The sequence below is a fragment of the Lutjanus erythropterus genome, chromosome 11 (assembly GCF_056507025.1).
Source record: "Lutjanus erythropterus isolate fLutEry1 chromosome 11, fLutEry1.hap2, whole genome shotgun sequence".
Lineage (NCBI taxonomy): Eukaryota > Metazoa > Chordata > Actinopteri > Lutjaniformes > Lutjanidae > Lutjanus > Lutjanus erythropterus.
The window spans coordinates 41,539,634-41,561,407 of NC_139327.1; the positions used below are offsets into that span (position 1 = coordinate 41,539,634).

Consider the following 21,774-nt stretch of genomic DNA (forward strand, 5'->3'; position numbering starts at 1 on the left):
GACCGGAACCCTTTTCCAGAAGTTAAAACTGAACAGGAAGTGACGCAGATTCACAACAGAACAAGCAGAAGAAACGAACAGGATCGAGAAGCTGACTGCTGTTTTCCAGCGAAAAAGCAGCGTTTAAAGAGTGAGAGGTTCAGGTGCTGCCTTCAGGTGAATCAGAGGACCGACGCTCCGCTGACATGCCTGAAAGTGAGTCTGCAGCTCCACACGTCATTTATTAGCATGCTAACAGACTGTTAGCCCGAGTTAGCACCGTGCTAATCATCCTGTTAGCTAACCAGAGACAACAGAATCAGTGTTAAATGATCCAGATCAGATTTTAAACATGACCGTCAGAAGAGTTTGTGTCTGTTCAGTTTGTTCATGAGGCTCAGATAGCTTAGCTTAGCTTAGTTTAGCTTAGCTTAGCTTAGTTTAGCTTAACTCAGCTCTCCTCTCGTCTCCTCAGGTCAGTCCGATCACATCACACCAAACTCCGTTCACTTTTCTCCAGTTTTAAGCTGCCGAGCTTAAAGACTGAGAGACTCTGAGCAGAAAAGACACGATGAGCAGGATTTTAATGTCAGACTGAAGTCTGTTTTCACATCGGCTTCACTGCTGAGAGTCTGTGAACTACTGACCGAAAAATAACTACAGACACACACGCACACTGCTCTCCTCCTGGTGCTGCAGTGATGGTAAATTCATCTCTTCCAGCCAATCATCGTTTGATGTTCATTACACATTGACGTCATTTTAAAACAAAACGTGCTGCTTCTCTGAGTGTCCCGCTGTGAATACGTTAATATAAACAAAATAAAATCTGACATACTAATTTATTTTTTCATGCAGTTTTTTTTTTTTTTTTTTTTGCAGTTTATAGCCCAAACGAATCAGTTGATCAATAAAATAAATTGACAGATTAATAAGTGGTGAGCTGATGTGTGTTTTCAGATTCAGATTTAGAAATACTTTATTGATCCTCTGGGGGAATTTGTTAGTGTTACAGTTGCACTCATTCAAAAAAGACTACAATATAAGTATATATATATATGTGTATATGTATATATATATATATATATATATATATATATATATATATATATATATATGATGAGCTTCTGATGATGACATGATATAAATAACTGTAGAGTATCTCCTGACAGTGTTGGAGTCCAGGTCAGTTTATTATCTGTGAGTGTCACACACTGAGGGCAGAGCTGTAGAGTTGAGGAATGACTTCCTGTGGTGCATTTTAAAGAGCAGATGGTTGATCAATTTAATACTGACATCAAAACAAAAATAAATCATGTTCAACTCTATCACTCATCTACTTTATCATGTAGGAAACATGATCATCTCAGTCAGTAAAATGTTGATTCACACAGATCTTTCATTGTGTTGAGCAGAATGTTTCAGAAGGTGTCTGATGTTTGACTCACCTGATGAAGTTGTGTCAGTCTGCCATTGGTCACTTGTGTCAGGTGACACTGCAGCATCTGATCTCTGCGTTTTCAAAGTCCAGGAAACTACAACAACCTGAAAATGACAAGTTTGCACCTGGTAGCTAACAGTACAAACAGCTCTTCTTTTGTGGTGGTTTTGACATTTTAATGTCACAGTTCTTTTCCCAGCATGCAAAGGTTCCACCAAAACAAGTTCCTGTGAAACGATTGTACCGCAGCACCGTCGCTGCTTCCTGGGCTTAGCTCCGCCCAAGACGACTGCGGTTGATTAAGAGAAATACAAACGAGCCGCATCATTTTCTCGTTATAACAGAATGATCAGTGTGGTTTCCATGACAACATCTCTACTCGGTGCACTGCGGCGCCTCCTGCTGTCTGTCACTGACATGTTCTGTGTGTTTTCAGCCGAGAGTTACTCCAACCCTCTGGCCCCTGAGGGCCACGAGCTGGACGACCACAGAGCTGCTGCTCAGTGAGTACAACACACTGCCTGTGTGTGTGTGTTACTGTGTGTGTGTGTGTGTGTGTTACTGTGTGTGTTACTGTGTGTGTGTGTTACTGTGTGTGTGTGTGTGTGTGTTACTGTGTGTGTGTTACTGTGTGTGTGTTCCTGTGTGTTACTGTGTGTTACTGTGTGTGTGTGTGTGTGTGTGTGTGTGTGTGTGTGTGTTACTGTGTGTGTGTGTGTTACTGTGTGTTACTGTGTGTGTGTGTGTGTGTGTGTGTGTGTGTGTGTGTTAACCATGTCTGTTTCTTCAGGTCCAAACTGACCAATGACGACTTCAGGAAGCTTCTGATGACACCGCGGGCGACGCCCTCCTCAGCCCCGCCCTCAAAGTCCAGACACCATGAGTGAGTTTAACTCTGAGGAGGAGGAGGATGATGATGATGATGGTGATGATTATGATGATGATGAAGAAGAAGGAAGTGACTGATTCCTTTGTTTTCCCAGAATGCCAAGGGACTATAATGAGGATGAGGATCCTGCAGCGAGGAGGAGGAAGAAGAAGAGGTGAGAGCTGATTGGATCATCACAGCTCAGAGCAGCTGCAGGTGGTTTTGTTGCCAGGCAACAAGCAGAGACTCCTCTTCCTGTTGTCAGTCTGTTAGTTTTGTCCAGATGTGACGTGGACAGAGTCGGGGTAGCTGGTTTCCTCTGTCTCCAGTCTTTATGCTAAGCTAAGCTAACTAGCTGCTAGCTGTAGCTTCGTATATATATTGTACATAAATGACAGTGAAATCAATCTGAACTTCTTTAGCTTCTTTAGCAGCTAGCATGCTAACATAGTTCCCCCAGTACCATCTGGAGGCTCTTGATCAGAGCACCAGCTGATCTGATCATGTTATTGATTATTAATAACTGACTTGTTTTGTTGTAGCTACTATGCTAAGCTACGGCAGCAGGAGATGGAGCGAGAGAGAGAGCTGGCCGAGAAATACAGAGACCGAGCGAGAGAGAGACGAGACGGAGTCAACAAAGACTACGAAGAGACGGAGCTGATTAGCACCACTGCTAACTACAGAGCTGTAGGACCCACCGCTGAAGCGTAAGTAATGCTAACGTTAACTCTGCTAACAGAAGAGCTACAGCTAACCGTTTTATTTGTGTTTGTAGATTCAGTTTTGTGTTTTAGTATATTAATAATTTTTTAATTTTATTTCTATATTTGTTGTTAATTAGGGCCTCGGGTGCGAGGACTCTATTGAAACTGAAGGAATGATTATTATTTTTCTTTTTAACATATAATCACATTTTTGACGGCCTAAATGTGCGCTGATATTTTATGGTCGTTACAAAGGGGCGTGGCAAAATGCCTCAGCGACGCCCCCTAGCAGTTTTCAAAATCCAAGCCCCCTGCTTTAACTTTGCCCTAGGCGTACGAAATTTGGTACACATATGTATCATGCCGGGACGTACAAAAAAGCCTCTGAAGCGACCCCCTAAACCCAACAGGAAGTCAGCCATTTTGAATTGTTTTTTCAAATTAAGGTAATTTTTGGCCATTTTCACACGTCATACTTTAACGAACTCCTCCTACAGATTTCATCGGATTGACTTCAGAATCGGTTTGTGCGAGCTCGACAACAGTGTGATCAAAAGTTATTAAAAGATCTTCACGTCGTTGAAGGGCGCGCACTGCGGAAGGGCAAATTCGATATCTCGCCAAAAAACACGAAATTGCTATAACTTTAGCATAAATGGTCCGATCTGCACCAAACTTCACAGGTGTCATAAAAGTCCCAGACTGAATATATCTACATGACAATCAGGAGACATACTGATAACGCCACCTAGTGGCAACAGGAAATGACATTGAATTCATTAAGGGAATGTCTGAAGGCCATGACAATCCAGATCCTCTTTGCCTGGGATGAATCCGGCCACGAGGCCGCGGCTGCGGGCCCCCCGAGTGGCACGGAGGTGCGAGGGCCCGTAAAACGCTGCTTGCAGCTTTAATAAGTGTTTCTGTTTGTACATGTATGTTGTGTTTTCAGAGACAAGTCTGCAGCAGAGAAGCGTCGTCAGCTGATCCAGGAGTCCAAGTTTTTGGGTGGTGACATGGAACACACTCACTTGGTCAAAGGTCTGGACTTTGCTCTGCTGCAGAAGGTCAGACATGTTTACATCAGTGACTCTATTAACCATTCCTAAGCCCCTCCCCTTTTTGTTTTGCACTCCAGTAACAGTTAGTTAGCTAGTTAGCAAAGCTTAGTTAGCTATTTGCTAAGTAGCTCGCTAATGATTGATGATGATTAGCTAACATGAGATCAGGTGTGAACATTTACATCCTGTAGGCCTCACACTCAGATCATGTGACCTAACGTGTGTGTGTGTGTGTGTGTGTGTGTGTGTGTGTGTGTGTGTGTGTGTGTGTGTGTGTGTGTGTGTGTGTGTGTGTTTTACAGGTGAGAGCTGAGATCACCAGTAAAGAGAAAGAAGAAGAAGACATGATGGAAAAAGTTCAGAAGGAGGCAAAGTATGAAAATACTTATCTAATGTTTCATTTTTAATTTAAATTCTAATAATTTAATATCAAAGTTGTGTTTGTAGTTTTACAACATTAAATCAAACATGTTTATAACAAACATCCTGATCAATTATCAGATAACTCATGTTAATGATTATTAATAATCTAATAATCAGAAAGTGTATTGATCGACAGCTGTGATCTGTTCACCACCTGTTGCTCACCTGAGTGATGTCACAGATCCTCCGTGTAGACAGATGCTCCACTCTGCTGCTGTTTTACGATCAGCTCAGTTACTACAGAACAAACAGCAGCGTGAATACAAATAATGAAACTTTATTTATAATCAGTATCAATGATCGCAGAACAAGTCTGTCTCTCTGTGTCTCTGTCTCTCTGTCTGTCTGTCTGTCTGTCTCTCTGTGTCTCTGTCTGTCTGTGTCTCTGTCTCTCTGTCTGTCTGTCTGTCTGTCTCTCTGTGTCTCTGTCTGTCTGTGTCTCTGTCTCTCTGTCTCTCTGTCTCTCTGTGTCTCTGTCTGTCTGTCTCTCTGTCTGTCTGTGTCTCTGTCTGTCTGTCTCTCTGTGTCTCTGTCTGTCTGTCTCTCTGTGTCTCTGTCTCTCTGTGTCTCTGTCTGTCTGTCTCTCTGTCTCTCTGTGTCTCTGTCTGTCTCAGGAAAGACGTGGAGCCGGAGGAGAAGATTGAGTTTAAGACTCGTCTTGGTGAGTCGAGTCACTTGTTTATGGAAGTTTTTAAACTTTGTAAATCTGTGAGAGTAAAGGAACGTTCTGTCTGTTCTGTTTTTGTTCTTCTGTAACCTTCTGCTGATCCTCCTCAGGTAGGAACATCTACCGCGTGGTGTTCAGGTCGGGTCAGGTGGAGCGGAATGAGCTCTTCCTGCCTGGCAGGATGGCGTATGTGGTCGACCTGGACGATGAGTTCACTGACACGGACATCCCGACGACTCTGATCCGCAGCAAAGCTGACTGTCCCAGCATGGAGGTATGGACACACCTGTGACACATCTGGAAGAGAACATGTTCCTCAGGCTCCATGAAGATGATCAGTGTTATTGATTATATATTCTTGATGTGTCTCAGGCTCAGACAACTCTGACCACGAACGACATCGTGATCTCAAAGCTGACTCAGATCCTGTCCTACCTGAGACAAGGAACACGACACAAGAAGATCAAGAAGAAGGACAAAGGTAACTGTGAAGAGGACACGTTCTGGGGTTCCACTAGAGAACCTTTATTTGATTCACTGTTCTAAACCATCTTTATTTTTCGTTGCACTGGCCCTTTATTCACCCTCCGTCTGAGGACAGGAAGCTCCACCTGGTTTTTTTTCAGCTGTTGATCAATCTGGCAATAATTTCTCCACTAATCAATTAGTTGTTTGGTCCAAGACGACGTCCTCAGATGTCTCACACTTTTTTGTCTTTGAACAGTGACTCATAATGATTAATCGATGATCAGAATACCTGATGATTAATTTCTGAATTGATTATTGGTTGCATATGTTTTTAAAGTGACAGTAGAGGATGAGTGAGGAGCTGTTTGTGTTTCAGGTAAACTGGATGAGAAGAGAGCTCCTGAGGCTGATCTCAGGTCAGTTCACAGCAACACAACCTGTGACAAATCACTTTTTCACTCAGTTTTAATTTAAATATTCATTTCTGACAACAAACCCACAGTTGAGCACTGATGAATTCAACTGTCCTCTGTCTGTGTTTCAGTATCTTTGATGACATCGGGGACTACATCGTGTCCACCAGCTCGTCCTCCAAACCTCCCAAAGACAAAGACAGACACCGAGACAGAGACAGAGACAGAGACAGGGACAGGGAGGACGACAGCAAGAGCAGGAGACACAGCTACTTTGAGAAACCACGAGGAGACGAACACCAGGTTAGAACGAGACGGACGGATGGACAGGACTTATTTATTATTCTTACTGTCTGAACCTGTCTAACTGTCTGTCTGTCTGTCTGTCTGTCTGTCTGTCTGTCTCTCTGCAGGTGATGGAGGTGGATGCAGGTAAATCACTTCAGTTATTTCTCGCTCATGTTTTCAAAATAAAGACAAAACTTACCGCTCCTCTTTAAAGGGACAGTTCATATTATCTGCAGTGTGGTTCTATGAGGAGGTTCTGCAGTCAGTGTGTCAGACAGGAGAACCAGTGCAGGAAGTTGTTCTGCAGGGACAGGTTCCACAGCAACACGGATTTTACACACCTAAAAAAAACTATAGCAATATTTTCACCTCTTTATTGCCTTTCTGTCAGAAAGACACATATCAGTGTCTACAAAAGAACCAAAGCCACAAAACTCAGCAGTTCTTGTTCTGCTGCCTTCATGTGTTCATGTGTTTGTTTGTTTGTTGGTGTGTTCATGTGTTTGTGTGTTTGTGTGTTTGTGTGTTTGTTTGTGTGTTTGTTTGTGTGTTCATGTGTTTGTGTTTGTTTGTTTGTTTGTTTGTTTGTTTGTTTGTGTGTTTGTTCATGTGTTCATGTGTTTGTGTGTTTGTTTGTTTGTTTGTGTGTTCATGTGTTTGTGTGTGTTTGTGTGTTTGTTTGTGTGTTCATGTGTTTGTGTGTTTGTGTGTTTGTGTGTTTGTTTGTGTGTTCATGTGTTTGTGTGTTTGTGTGTTTGTTTGTGTGTTCATGTGTTTGTGTGTGTTTGTTTGTTTGTTTGTGTGTTCGTGTGTTTGTGTGTTTGTTTGTGTGTTTGTGTGTTCATGTGTTTGTGTTTGTTTGTTTGTTTGTTTGTGTGTTCATGTGTTTGTGTGTTTGTGTGTTTGTTTGTGTGTTCATGTGTTTGTGTTTGTTTGTTTGTTTGTTTGTGTGTTCATGTGTTCATGTGTTTGTTTGTTTGTTTGTGTGTTCATGTGTTTGTGTGTTTGTTTGTTTGTTTGTGTGTTTGTTTGTGTGTTCATGTGTTTGTGTGTTTGTGTGTTTGTTTGTGTGTTCATGTGTTTGTGTGTTTGTGTGTTTGTTTGTGTGTTCATGTGTTTGTGTGTTTGTTTGTGTGTTTGTTCATGTGTTCATGTGTTTGTGTGTTTGTTTGTTTGTTTGTGTGTTCATGTGTTTGTGTGTGTTTGTGTGTTTGTTTGTGTGTTCATGTGTTTGTGTGTTTGTGTGTTTGTGTGTTTGTTTGTGTGTTCATGTGTTTGTGTGTTTGTGTGTTTGTTTGTGTGTTCATGTGTTTGTGTGTGTTTGTTTGTTTGTTTGTGTGTTCGTGTGTTTGTGTGTTTGTTTGTGTGTTTGTTTGTGTGTTCATGTGTTTGTGTTTGTTTGTTTGTTTGTTTGTGTGTTCGTGTGTTTGTGTGTTTGTTTGTGTGTTTGTTTGTGTGTTCATGTGTTTGTGTTTGTTTGTTTGTTTGTTTGTGTGTTCATGTGTTTGTGTGTTTGTGTGTTTGTTTGTGTGTTCATGTGTTTGTGTGTTTGTGTGTTCATGTGTTTGTGTGTTCATGTGTTTGTGTGTTTGTGTGTGTTTGTGTGTTTGTGTGTGTGTTTGTGTGTTCATGTGTTTGTGTGTTTGTGTGTGTTTGTGTGTTTGTGTGTGTGTTTGTGTGTTCATGTGTTTGTGTGTGTTTGTGTGTTTGTTTGTGTGTTCATGTGTTTGTGTGTTTGTGTGTTTGTGTGTTTGTTTGTGTGTTCATGTGTTTGTGTGTTTGTGTGTTTGTTTGTGTGTTCATGTGTTTGTGTGTGTTTGTTTGTTTGTTTGTGTGTTCGTGTGTTTGTGTGTTTGTTTGTGTGTTTGTGTGTTCATGTGTTTGTGTTTGTTTGTTTGTTTGTTTGTGTGTTCATGTGTTTGTGTGTTTGTGTGTTTGTTTGTGTGTTCATGTGTTTGTGTTTGTTTGTTTGTTTGTTTGTGTGTTCATGTGTTCATGTGTTTGTTTGTTTGTTTGTGTGTTCATGTGTTTGTGTGTTTGTTTGTTTGTTTGTGTGTTTGTTTGTGTGTTCATGTGTTTGTGTGTTTGTGTGTTTGTTTGTGTGTTCATGTGTTTGTGTGTTTGTGTGTTTGTTTGTGTGTTCATGTGTTTGTGTGTTTGTTTGTGTGTTTGTTCATGTGTTCATGTGTTTGTGTGTTTGTTTGTTTGTTTGTGTGTTCATGTGTTTGTGTGTGTTTGTGTGTTTGTTTGTGTGTTCATGTGTTTGTGTGTTTGTGTGTTTGTGTGTTTGTTTGTGTGTTCATGTGTTTGTGTGTTTGTGTGTTTGTTTGTGTGTTCATGTGTTTGTGTGTGTTTGTTTGTTTGTTTGTGTGTTCGTGTGTTTGTGTGTTTGTTTGTGTGTTTGTTTGTGTGTTCATGTGTTTGTGTTTGTTTGTTTGTTTGTTTGTGTGTTCGTGTGTTTGTGTGTTTGTTTGTGTGTTTGTTTGTGTGTTCATGTGTTTGTGTTTGTTTGTTTGTTTGTTTGTGTGTTCATGTGTTTGTGTGTTTGTGTGTTTGTTTGTGTGTTCATGTGTTTGTGTGTTTGTGTGTTCATGTGTTTGTGTGTTCATGTGTTTGTGTGTTTGTGTGTGTTTGTTTGTGTGTGTGTTTGTTTGTGTGTTCATGTGTTTGTGTGTTTGTGTGTTCGTGTGTTTGTTTGTTCATGTGTTCGTGTGTTTGTGTGTTCATGTGTTTGTGTGTTTGTGTGTTTGTTTGTGTGTTTGTGTGTTTGTGTGTTCGTGTGTTCGTGTGTTTGTTTGTTCATGTGTCTGTTTGTGTGTTTGTGTGTTTGTGTGTTTGTGTGTTCGTGTGTTCATGTGTTTGTGTGTTTGTCTTGTTGTGAGACTTCAGTGAATCTGAACAACGTTTTGTTTTAAAGGGTTTGTTCAGATTGAAACACAAACTGACCTCAGCTGTCCTCTCAACATGAAACCAATGTGAACTCATTAATTAACTAATGAGACACTCGTTAACTGTCTGTCCGTCCCACAGGTCCTGGATCAGTCAGAGAGCAGATCAAGATGATCAATGAGAAGTTTGCAGGAGCAGCAGGCAGCCAATGGCAGGGCCAGGAGCCATATCCTACTGGAACACACATTAACATGTGTACTGTGTGTACTGTGTGTACTGTGTGTACTGTGTTTACTGTGTTTACTGTGGGTACTGTGGGTACTGTGTGTACTGTGTTTGCTGTGGGTACAGTGGGTACTGTGTGTACTGTGTGTACTAGGCGTACTACGCGTACTGTGTGTACTGTGTATACTGTGTGTACTGTGTGTAGTATTATAACAATATTGATCCTTGACCAGTTTGAACCGGGTCTCAGAGGAGAGATGGAGGTAAAGAACAGCTGGGAGATTTCTTTGGAGGATCCAACTCATACGCAGAGTGTTACCCTGCTACGTAAGACACACACACACACACACTACACACACACACACACACACACTACACACACACACACTACACACACACACACACACTACACACACACACACACACTACACGCACACACACACACACTACACACACTACACACACACACACACACACACACACACACACTACACACACACTACACACACTACACACACACACTACACACACACACACACACACACACACACACACAGAGTTAAAGTATGTGCATGACTGTGTGTGTGTGTGTGTGTGTGTGTGTGTGTGTGTGTGTGTGTGTGTGTGTGTGTGTGTGTGTGCAGGATGGACGACCTGGCTGTGGACAGCGATGAGGAGGTGGACTACAGTAAGATGGACCAGGTAACTACAGTTCCCAGCATGCATCACTGCTCTGTTAACAGGAAACACTGAAGGAGTTAAACTGCTGGATCATCAAACATGTTCACAGATTGTAGAAACTCTTCTTCTTCTTCTTCTTCTACTCACAGTCAGTCAAACCTGAGCTTTTATTGTGAAGGGGAGAACAGGAAGTGATGCGTCCTCATGTTGTTTGTTGTGTTTCAGGGGAATAAAAAAGGTCCTCTGGGTCGCTGGGACTTTGACACTCAGGAGGAATACTCGGATTACATGAACAACAAGGAGGCTCTGCCAAAGTACGTGTTTGTGACCCCTCAGCTGTGACTGACAGGCTGTGACCCCTCAGTGTGACTGACAGGCTGTGACCCCTCAGCTGTGACTGACAGGCTGCGACCCCACAGCTGTTACTGACAGGCTGTGACCCCTCAGTGTGACTGACAGGCTGTGACCCCTCAGTGTGACTGACAGGCTGCGACCCCACAGCTGTTACTGACAGGCTGTGACCCCTCAGTGTGACTGACAGGCTGTGACCCCTCAGTGTGACTGACAGGCTGTGACCCCTCAGCTGTGACTGACAGACTGCGACCCCACAGCTGTTACTGACAGGCTGTGACCCCTCAGTGTGACTGACAGGCTGTGACCCCTCAGTGTGACTGACAGGCTGCGACCCCTCAGCTGCTACCGACAGGCTGCGACCCCTCAGCTGTGACTGACAGGCTGTGACCCCACAGCTGTTACTGACAGGCTGTGACCCCTCAGTGTGACTGACAGGCTGCGACCCCACAGCTGTTACTGACAGGCTGTGACCCCTCAGCTGTGACTGACAGGCTGTGACCCCTCAGCTGTGACTGACAGGCTGTGACCCCTCAGTGTGACTGACAGGCTGCGACCCCACAGCTGTTACTGACAGGCTGTGACCCCTCAGCTGTGACCCCTCAGCTGTGACTGACAGGCTGTGACCCTTCAGCTGTGACCCCTCAGCTGTGACTGACAGGCTGCGACCCCACAGCTGTTACTGACAGGCTGCGACCCCTCAGCAGTGACTGACAGGCTGCGACCCCTCAGCTGTGACTGACAGGCTGTGACCCCTCAGCTGTGACCCCTCAGCTGTGACTGACAGGCTGCGACCCCTCAGCTGTGACTGACAGGCTGCGACCCCTCAGCTGTGACTGACAGGCTGCGACCCCTCAGCTGTGACCCCTCAGCTGTGACTGACAGGCTGTGACCCCTCAGCTGTGACTGACAGGCTGTATCAGCAGCCTGCCTGTTGTTTCATGTGTTGTTGCTGTTGGATACAGTTAGGGTGTGTTGCTGATGACGTTTGTCCCTGCAGGGCTGCCTTCCAGTACGGCATCAAGATGTCTGAGGGCAGGAAGACGCGACGTTTCAAAGAGACCAATGAGAAGGCAGAACTGGACCGACAGTGGAAGAAGATCAGCGCGGTGAGTCGGTCGCTTTAAGACTTCAGTCTGAAATGTGTCCGTTCACATCTGTCAGAACACATGAAGCTGATACAGTTTGGCCAGAAGTGTGTGGACGCACCTGTTTCAGTCACAACAGTTAGCAGACGGCTGCAACTAAAGATTATCTTCATTATTCATTAATCTGTCGATCAGCTTTCACTAAATTAATTGATTAGTTGTTTGGTCCATGAAATATCATAAGATGTTGATTTAAGTCCAAGATGACGTCCTCAAATGTCTCGTTTCGTCCACAACTCAAAGATCATCAGTTTACTGTCAGAGAGGAAAGAAACCAGAAAATATTCACATTTAAGAAACTGAAATCACAAAATTTAGACTTTATTATCTTAAATTAATCAAAGCAATTAATCAATTGTCAAAATAGTTGATTAATTTAATAAGTTATTAATCATTGCAGCTCTAATTTCAGCAGGTCCTTAAAAAGTCTAAAATCAATTATCTGAATTTTAAATATGGTTTTTTACAGATTTTAAACTTAAATTTCTGATGTTTGATTCACTGTTTAATTAGTAGAAAATATCAAGAAAGATTAAAAACAAACTGCAGGTGAAGAAGAATCAAATTAACAACAACATGAAACTAATATTTTACAAACAATATAAACAGTCAGTAAACTGCTGTCCGACTGTTTCAGATCATTGAGAAGAGGAAGAAGATGGAGGCTGATGGGTGAGTACTTCCTGTTTCCTGTAGCTCAGCCAATAAGAAGAGAGAGAGCTGTCCATGTCTTTTTGTTTATTTATTACAGGACATTGATCAGCCAATCAGAGGTGTTGATGTAAACGTTGTGTTTATGTTTCAGGGTGGACGTGAAGAGACCCAAATACTGAAGTTTCCTGTCCATCAGGATCGATATGAATCTGTGATTATCTGTTATTGATCCAAACACATAATTTTCATGTATTGATCAGTGAAGTGATGATTAGTTTTTATTGATCAGATGGAGGTCAAAGGTCATTGATGATCAGCTTCAGTCTGTGTCATTAAAACAGTTTAAAGTCTGTTAGTAACCTGATACCTGATGGTATTGATTACTTTGTAATGTCTGATGGTATTGATTAGTGATGTTGTTTTGTGACAGATTTGAATCATCAATAAACATCAAAACAAATCAATAATAGGAGTTTCAGCTGGTTTCTGAAGCTTTGATTCGTCCACATGGCTTCATGTCATGTGATCATGTTGACCTGAGGGTTGAACAACAGGAAGTTCATCACAGTCAGACTTTCTCTGGATGATCTGGATCAACAAAACCTAAAACCTGGATCAGAGATAACGGGGATCACGATGGTGGTTATCAGCTCTCTTTGTTAATCCAGACTTTCGTTTCACAGAAAAGGGACGTTTGTTTCATTTGACTCTTCTTCCTCATGAAATGAAGCGATCGAGCGTCTTACTGAAGTCAAAACCATCAAGTTGTTATAATTATGAGCTGTGGAAAAAAAAATACATGACAAATAAAGCAGGAGAAGAAGAATGATGTGAGAAAATGACTGATGGACTAAATGTGGTCTTAATGCTGCTGTTTATTCTAACATGAAAACATTAAACAATAAAAGTCCATCCAGCAGATTTAAACATGATGAAGTCTGTCTGACTCTGTCCTATGATGACAGAGACGAGGACATCACTGAAGTTTTTCACCAAACCAACGGAAAATGAGTGGAACTGATTTAAGATTGTCTGATCAATGATGATCAATTTTCTCATCAGTGATCTGAGCTGCAAAATCACAGACAAAACAGAAAACAGTAAAAAGTCTTCAAAGTGTCTGTAGTTGCTTCATCATTATTTTACTGTGTGGATTATAAACCATGTCAATTTAAAGAGTTAATATGATCTGGAGCAAACGGGGAAAATGACTCTGCATCACCAAACGGAGGTTACCATGACAACGTGATGCTGCTGTTACATTATGTTACATTCGTTCGGTGATATTACGAACATACAGCTCAACAACTTTTCATTTTTAATGTCTTTCCTCAGTTCATTCTGACTTCAGTAAGACGCTCGGTCGCTTCATTTCATGAGGAAGAAGAGTCAAATGAAACAAACGTCTCTTTTCTGGAGACAAACTGCCGCAGACCTCCAACCTCCACGGCTGACAGGAAACATGTGACCTCCACAGCGGAAGATGTTTATTTTTGTTTTTTCCTGCGTGAAGGCCACATTCTGCGTAATTATTATTTTATTCTTAAAACTGGCACATTAAAAAATAAGCACATGGATTAAAAAAAAAAGTTTATTCATGAAAATATTTTAAAAGTCTATTGACTCTAAAGGCTTCATACAATAATTTACGTTAAAGATATGAAGTCTTTAAAATGCTGTAACGTTTACATAAAATGTATTTATTAAAAATGAAGAATACACCAATAAAAGAAAATGAAAACGGGTAGAAGTCGAGGCTGAAGCGTTGATTCTGATGTTTCATACAGCTGTGAGTTTTTGTGTTCCTACACCTGATTGAAACCATTGATTGATTATAAATCCTGTTTGTCCCAGGAGTTTGAGAATTATGGCTCTATTGATCCAGTTTACAGTTAATGAGAAAAGATTGCAGGGAAAGAGCTGTTTCCTTTATTACCTAATAGTATCCAACAGAGTTATTCAAAAATATATCAAATATAAAAATCCATCTCGAAAGCGTTGGTCTCCAAAATGTAATCAGTTCATGTTCCTGTTATAGAGTGTTAGCACACAAGATTTGGTGCAAATCTGTCCACCTGTTCAAAAGTTATCATCAAAAATCTGTGACGGACGGACTCACGGACTCACGGACTCATGGACTCACAGCAGACGGAGGCATAAAAATAAAAATAGAGAACATGATGGAAGAGCAGCTCCTCAGTTACTGACTCACTGTGAGGTCGATCACAGACAGGTGACTCTACAGTACCTGTCTGTCTGTCTGTTCCACAAACAGACAGACAGGTGACTCTACAGTACCTGTCTGTCTGTCTGTTCCACAAACAGACAGACAGGTGACTCTACAGTACCTGTCTGTCTGTCTGTTCCACAAACAGACAGACAGGTGACTCTACAGTACCTGTCTGTCTGTCTGTTCCACAAACAGCTGAACTAAAGTTACCACTGGATTTAGTTTAGTTCATAAATCCCGCAGCCCAGTCTGAAGGTGACGTTTGGTCGCGCAGCGCGTTGACTCGTCAGATCATAGAGTTTTTAATGGACTGTTATTGAACACAGAAGTTATTGATAGACTCATGAGATCATTCACGGGTCTGGGGTTACCTTTAAGACTCTTCACTACAATTCACTGTTATTTTTATTCATGAATGGAAATGAAATGAGACAGAGGAGGGAGACTGATGATCGAGTCTTAGTGATGAAGTGGGACGAGGCGAAGATGCAATTTAAAATACTGTGTGAAGCATTTAGCCTTTTAAAACAGATCAGGAAGAAATGATGTGGATATATGATTTTTTATTCGTGTGCAAATTGCAAATTTTAAGAACCAAAACATAATGTGGCCTTGACATGAAAAAACACGAGAAGAAGAATTTCCGCTGTGGAGGTTGGAGGTCCTGATCCACCATCCTGATCCCCGTGATCTCTGATCCAGGTTTTAGGATTTGTTGATCCAGATCATGCAGAGAAAGTCTGACTGTGATGAACTTCCTGTAGTTCAACCCTCAGACAAATTCCCTGCAGGAGACGTCAACAATCAGCCGTCGCTCAACTACGAAGCTTCATGTCTGTTCATATGATGACTAATAACTATGACAATAGTTATTCATTGATTTAATGGTTGACATCTAATCAATCAATCATCACAGCTGTGATCAGTTTACCAGCTGAACAGATTTTATGATCAGATTCATTCTGTCATGTTTTTCTTCAGTCAGACTTTGTTTATCAGCTCATTAATTAATTAAGAGGCGTGTCCACACTAATGAAACTGCAGGTAATCAGAGCAGGAGGCGCCGCCTGTGTTTGTTTGTACTAATTAGTGTTTGTTGATGTCGTTAAGGAGCTGCTGTTGTTACCGAGTCGTTAAGCTCGTTAAGATCAAACTGCGTTTGTTTGTTGTTGTTGATGATGGAAATGTGTTCGCCACTCTGACAGACAACTGGACTGATTAACCCGCCAAATTAGCATCAGCGACGCTAACGAATGTGTGTTAATTAGCCTGAGAGTGTGTGTGTGTGTGTGTGTGTGTGTGTGTGTGTGTGTGTGTGTGTGTGTGTCTGTTGACGGACAGCCGGACTGATGAATATGTATCTGAATCTTTGTGATGATGTTAACGAGCAGCTAACGAGCTCCGCCCACCAGCAGCTCTAACAGGAAGTAGTCTGACAAACATCAAAGAGAAGTTTGTTTTGTTTTTATTTTGATGTTTTTATTTACAACCTGATTTATTTTGTCCTGAATATTTAAAACTTTACATTTTGAACTTCAGACTCGTTAACCTTTTAGACACACAGAACCTCTAATATTAACACAGAACGTAGAACGTCAGCTGTGTTCAAACCTGCAGTATTGATCAGAGGAGAGTATTGATCAGAGGAGAGTATTGATCAGAGGAGACAGATTAATATGTTAGTGAGATGTGTTGAGTCTCTCTTTGAACCTGCTAGATCACCATGGTAACTGATGCTAAACTCAGAACCTGGTCGGCAGCAGACTGAGCTGACTGGTCACATCACGCCACACACACACACACACACACTCACACACACACACACACACACACACACACACACACACTGTTAGGTCTGCTGCATAATTCCATCTGTGTGCAATATTATATTGTATGTTCATTTTGCTGCTAATATTTAATTTTTTGTGCAATCCACTGCCCCCCCCCCCCCCCCCCCCCCCCCCCCCCGTGCAATTGTAGTTTACAGTAAAAGGTGTATATATTGTAAATACTCTTGTGTGTACAGTCCTGTACTTAGTACTTACACTTTTTAAATCTGATACATATTTTCAACTTTTTATCTTAATATTTATAAAAACTTATTGTCACTTTTTTCTGTCTGTACTGCTGAGCTGCTGTGACAATTGAATTTCCACGGTGTGGGATCAATAAAGTTTTCATCTCATCACTCAGCTGTGTGTGTGTGTGTGTGTGTGTGTGTGTGTGTGTGTGTGTTTGGACCAATCAGAGAGCAGAACAGACTCTGAGGAGAAACTGAAGCTGTGAGTTTTAATTTTTATTTTCTGTCTTTGTAGAGTTTATTATTTTAGCGTTCCTTGTTGTTGTTTGTGTTTACACTGGTCACACAGTAAACAATAAACTCTGTGTAAACAAACACACTCCTTCATGCTTTTATTTTGAAGATCATCAGTGGAGCAAACAGATGAACTCAGATCGACTTCAGCTCAGTCAGACGACCGAAGTTTAAAATTCCTTAAATCAATCAGCAAATCACATCACAGGAGCAGCACAATGACATCATCAGTTATTAACCAATCAGACTGAAGAACTTCATCAGACCTGCGTCTGAACCATCCAAAAAACATTTTCACAGTAGAAACAAACTGAACCATGATTCAGTTCGATCTGGACTGAGAACATCTCTTCTGTGACTTTGGTCCAGATCAAACGATGCAGGTGTAAAAACGTCCTTGACCTTTAACCCTCCCGACCCCCTCAGGTGGAGGCATCACCTGAGCTCACGATCCTGCATTTATGGACAACAGACACGTTATGATTGGCTGATCGTCTGAATGGAGCTCTGGTTCTTCTGATCAATATTTTTTCTCCTTTTGTTTTCTTGTGTTTAACAAAATTAAAGCTCACAATCACATGATCAACATAAAGTTTGATCCAGAGTTGTTAACTAACGTTAGTCGTTAGTCTAATCTAACATTCCTATCAAACTAGTTAATCAATGATTTCAAATTAAAGTTATAGAATTTAGATAACATCATCTTTATGACAAGAATTCTGTGTTTGTTAACTTCTAGATGTCGAGCTGATGATCATCTGTAAAGGCGGCACATCTGGAAGCTGAAATGAATGATAGAAATTCAATAATCAATAATATGAGCTCATAAACAGTCAATAATAATAATAATAAATGATCAACACTGTACACTTTATTAGGATGTAAAATAAAAACAGAACAAACATTATCAACCAATCAGCTGTAACACTACCTGCTGCCTCGTTAACGGCCACAGCTCGTTAAGTTTGTTACTGCCCTTCTGACCACGCCCACCCTATGATGTCACCACACTTAAGTTATGGATGACATCACTGGTGTGGTTTTAGATTCCAGATTTTAATGCTCAAAACTCGTTAAAAATCAGATATCGTTATGGATTGCAGCTCATTAAGAACGTTGCTGTTTTTCCGGCCACACCCACCTGGTGATGTCACACTGCGCTGAGGTATGTGGTGACATTACTTAATGGGATCTTATCTTTTTAAACATTTTGAACAGCAGCAGTTTGCTAACGATGTATATAACTCGTTAAGGACCGCAGCTCGTTGCTGCGCATGGACCACGCCCAACCTGTGATGTCACATTACCCGACTCATTAGGGTGATGTCACTCCTGTGGTCTTCAATCATCACATCACAGCAACATTTTCAGGCCTGCATTCTTTACTCGTTAAGCTTTTTGATACCTGTGATGTCATACTGCACTGTAGTCATGGTGATGTCACTGGTGAGGTCAGAGACGGCAGCAAGGTTATCAGGCAGTGACTCTGTACTCGTTAAAATCACTAAACCTCAGAACTCGTTAACGTTACAGCGAGAATCCCTATAAATGAACAGTAACTACTTGTACTACAAAACTGAGTACTACATCAGGGAGTAGCAGTACTTCAACAGGTAGTAGCATTACTACAGTTGTAACTACCAAACAAACAGTTTTAACGTAAAGAAACATTAAATACACGTTCAGGTTAGACTCCGCCCCCTACAGGTGGGGATGATCGTCGACCAGTTCACATCCAGCAGGAGCAGCGACGGCGATTCTGGGGCCCCTGAATTTTTTTAAAAAGATAAATAATCATAAACATGAGTCCTCTCCAGTGCCATGGTGGTTCACCTGATGACATCACAGGTGGTCATGTGACAGTGACAGTTCAACTCCTCCCCTCAGCATGTCACCATGACACCGTCCTCTTTAATGACAATAATAATGATAATAGTTGTAATAGTAAGAAATCTTCAGGTAAAACAGGAAGCAGAAAGAGAAATGGCTGATGGGAGTTTGAGTCTTTAGTTCCACTTTTGTTCCTGACTCTCTTCATCCCTCCATCAGTTCATCCTTCCATCAGTTCCTTCCATCAGTTCATCCCTCCATCAGTTCATCCCTTCATCAGTTCATCCTTCCATCAGTTCCTTCCATCAGTTCATCCCTCCATCAGTTCATCCTTCCATCAGTTCATCCTTCCATCAGTTCATCCCTCCATCAGTTCATCCTTCCATCAGTTCATCCTTCCATCAGTTCCTTCCATCAGTTCATCCCTCCATCAGTTCATCCTTCCATCAGTTCATCCCTCCATCAGTTCATCCTTCCATCAGTTCATCCTTCCATCAGTTCCTTCCATCAGTTCCTTCCATCAGTTCATCCCTCCATCAGTTCATCCTTCCATCAGTTCATCCTTCCATCAGTTCCTTCCATCAGTTCATCCCTCCATCAGTTCATCCCTCCATCAGTTCATCCTTCCATCAGTTCATCCTTCCATCAGTTCCTTCCATCAGTTCATCCTTCCATCAGTTCCTTCCATCAGTTCATCCCTCCATCAGTTCATCCTTCCATCAGTTCCTTCCATCAGTTCATCCTTCCATCAGTTCATCCCTCCATCAGTTCATCCCTCCATCAGTTCATCCTTCCATCAGTTCATCCCTCCATCAGTTCATCCTTCCATCAGTTCATCCCTCCATCAGTTCATCCTTCCATCAGTTCATCCCTCCATCAGTTCATCCCTCCATCAGTTCATCCTTCCATCAGTTCATCCTCTCAGAAGAGGAGTGGAGGTTTGATGAACGGTCGGTTCTCTGTAGAAACACAGAACGTTTTATAAATTTAATTCTGGTTCTTCATCAAACTGTAGAAAAACTTTCAAACAAACTTCAACATCAATTAAATTCAACATATTCAAGTAAATCAGTGATGAAAACACCTGAAAATGTTCTGATTTCATTCTGGAGGCTAAATCAGGAATATTGAACTAAAATTCAAAAGGTCCAGTCAGAGAAAATGTCCTGAAGCAAAAGTCCAGAACATCAGAACGTCTAACTTGTGTTCTGACAGTGAAATATACTGAAGTCGTGTCGTAGTTTTATCATCGTCTACATCAGAGGAGTCAAACTCATTTTAGTTCAGGAGACACATTCAGACCAATCTGATGTCAAGTGGGCCGAACCAGTAAAATTAAAGCATAATCTATTGATTATTCTGGTGATTGATCGAGTGATCAGATAAGAAATATTGTGTGTTCTGCATTTTTTTCTATTACATTACTTTTGTTTTATTTAAGAACGATGATAAGACAGGTCTATTAAATGAACAACTATAAATTACTAAAGTAAAAATACTCAGTAAAGTAACTTTACTTTTACTGTTTTTACTTTACTTTCTTCTTTTTTCCAAGTCCAAAGTTAAAAGTAAAGGTAGTAACATCTGCAGAACCACAAACAGAACATGAAGGAACTCTTTAACTGAAACACCAGAACGTTTTGATCACATGTTAAAATCACAACATGGTTCTTCTGGAGCAGGACAGACGCTCCCAGAGGACAGAGGACAGGGGACAGAGGACAGACGGTCCCAGAGGACAGGGGACAGAGGACAGAGGACAGGGGACGGAGGACAAAGGACAAAGGACAGAGGACAGAGGACTGAGGACAGGGGACAAAGGACAGAGGACAAAGGACAGGGGACAGGGGATGGAGGACGGAGGACAGAGGACAGGGGACGGAGGATGGAGGACAGAGGACGGAGGACAGGGGATGGAGGACAGGGGACAGAGGACAGAGGACAAAGGACAGGGGACGGAGGATGGAGGACGGAGGACAGAGGACAGGGGACGGAGGATGGAGGACAGAGGACAGGGGACAGAGGACAGGGGACGGAGGATGGAGGACAGGGGACAGAGGACAGAGGATGGAGGACAGAGGACAGGGGACAGAGGACGGGGGATGGAGGACAGGGGACAGAAGACGGAGGACAGGGGACGGAGGACAGAGGACAGAGAACAGGGGACAGGGGACGGAGGATGGAGGACAGGGGACAGAGGACAGAGGATGGAGGACAGAGGACAGGGGACAGAGGACGGGGGACGGTGGACAGGGGACAGAAGACGGAGGACAGGGGACGGAGGACAGAGGACAGAGAACAGGGGACAGGGGACGGAGGATGGAGGACAGGGGACGGAGGACAGAGGAAAGGGGACAGGGGATGGAGGACAGGGGACGGAGGATGGAGGACAGGGGACAGAGGACAGGGGATGGGGGACAGAGGACAGGGGACTGGGGACAGGGGATGGAGGACAGAGGACAGAAGACGGAGGACAGGGGACGGAGGACAGAGGACAGGGGACTGGGGACAGGGGATGGAGGACAGAGGACAGGGGACAGGGGATGGAGGACAGGGGACAGGGGACAGAGGACAGGGGACTGGGGAAGGAGGACAGAGGACAGGGGACAGAGGACAGGGGACGGAGGACGGAGGACAGAGGACAGGGGACAGGGGACGGAGGACAGAGGACAGGGGACAGAGGACAGAGGGCAGGGGACAGGGGACAGGGGCCAGAGGGCAGGGGATGGAGGACAGGGGACAGAGGACAGAGGACAGGGGACAGGGGATGGAGGACAGAGGACAGGGGACAGGGGATGGAGGACAGAGGACAGGGGACAGGGGATGGAGGACAGAGGACAGGGGATGGAGGACAGGGGACAGAGGACAGAGGACAGGGGACGGAGGACAGGGGACAGAGGACAGGGGACAGAGGACAGAGGACAGAGGACAGGGGGCAGAGGACAGGGGACAGAGGACAGAGGACAGGGGACAGAGGACAGGGGACAGAGGACGGAGGACAGGGGACGGAGGACAGGGGACAGAGGACAGAGGACAGAGGACAGGGGGCAGAGGACAGGGGACAGGGGACAGGGGACAGAGGACAGGGGACAGGGGACAGGGGACAGAGGACAGGTTTATCAACATGCCACCTGTTT

General features: G+C 42.9%; 1 protein-coding gene across 1 annotated transcript; it reads left to right on the plus strand.

Moving 5' to 3' along the window:
* The first annotated feature begins 62 nt into the window (after window positions 1–62).
* Window positions 63–12,730, plus strand: ik (IK cytokine). The gene is made up of 20 exons (XM_084730233.1): window positions 63–195; window positions 1,857–1,923; window positions 2,211–2,303; window positions 2,404–2,463; window positions 2,831–2,998; window positions 3,948–4,062; window positions 4,359–4,429; window positions 5,094–5,140; window positions 5,257–5,420; window positions 5,519–5,627; window positions 5,991–6,030; window positions 6,159–6,330; window positions 6,441–6,459; window positions 9,346–9,429; window positions 9,669–9,756; window positions 10,074–10,131; window positions 10,336–10,424; window positions 11,462–11,570; window positions 12,247–12,281; window positions 12,415–12,730. Exons 1-20 carry the CDS (start codon window positions 186–188, stop codon window positions 12,440–12,442), a joined length of 1,626 nt encoding a protein of 541 aa, XP_084586359.1. The 5' UTR covers window positions 63–185; the 3' UTR covers window positions 12,443–12,730.
* Window positions 12,731–21,774: the final 9,044 nt, after the last annotated feature.

What these genes read in the sequence shown, in the direction of transcription:
- ik (XM_084730233.1), top strand. An exon ending in TCAAAGTCCAGACACCATGA is followed by an intron (nt 2,304 to 2,403) that starts GTGAGTTTAACT and finishes TTGTTTTCCCAG; the next exon opens with AATGCCAAGGGACTATAATG. An exon ending in AAAGTTCAGAAGGAGGCAAA is followed by an intron (nt 4,430 to 5,093) that starts GTATGAAAATAC and finishes TGTCTGTCTCAG; the next exon opens with GAAAGACGTGGAGCCGGAGG.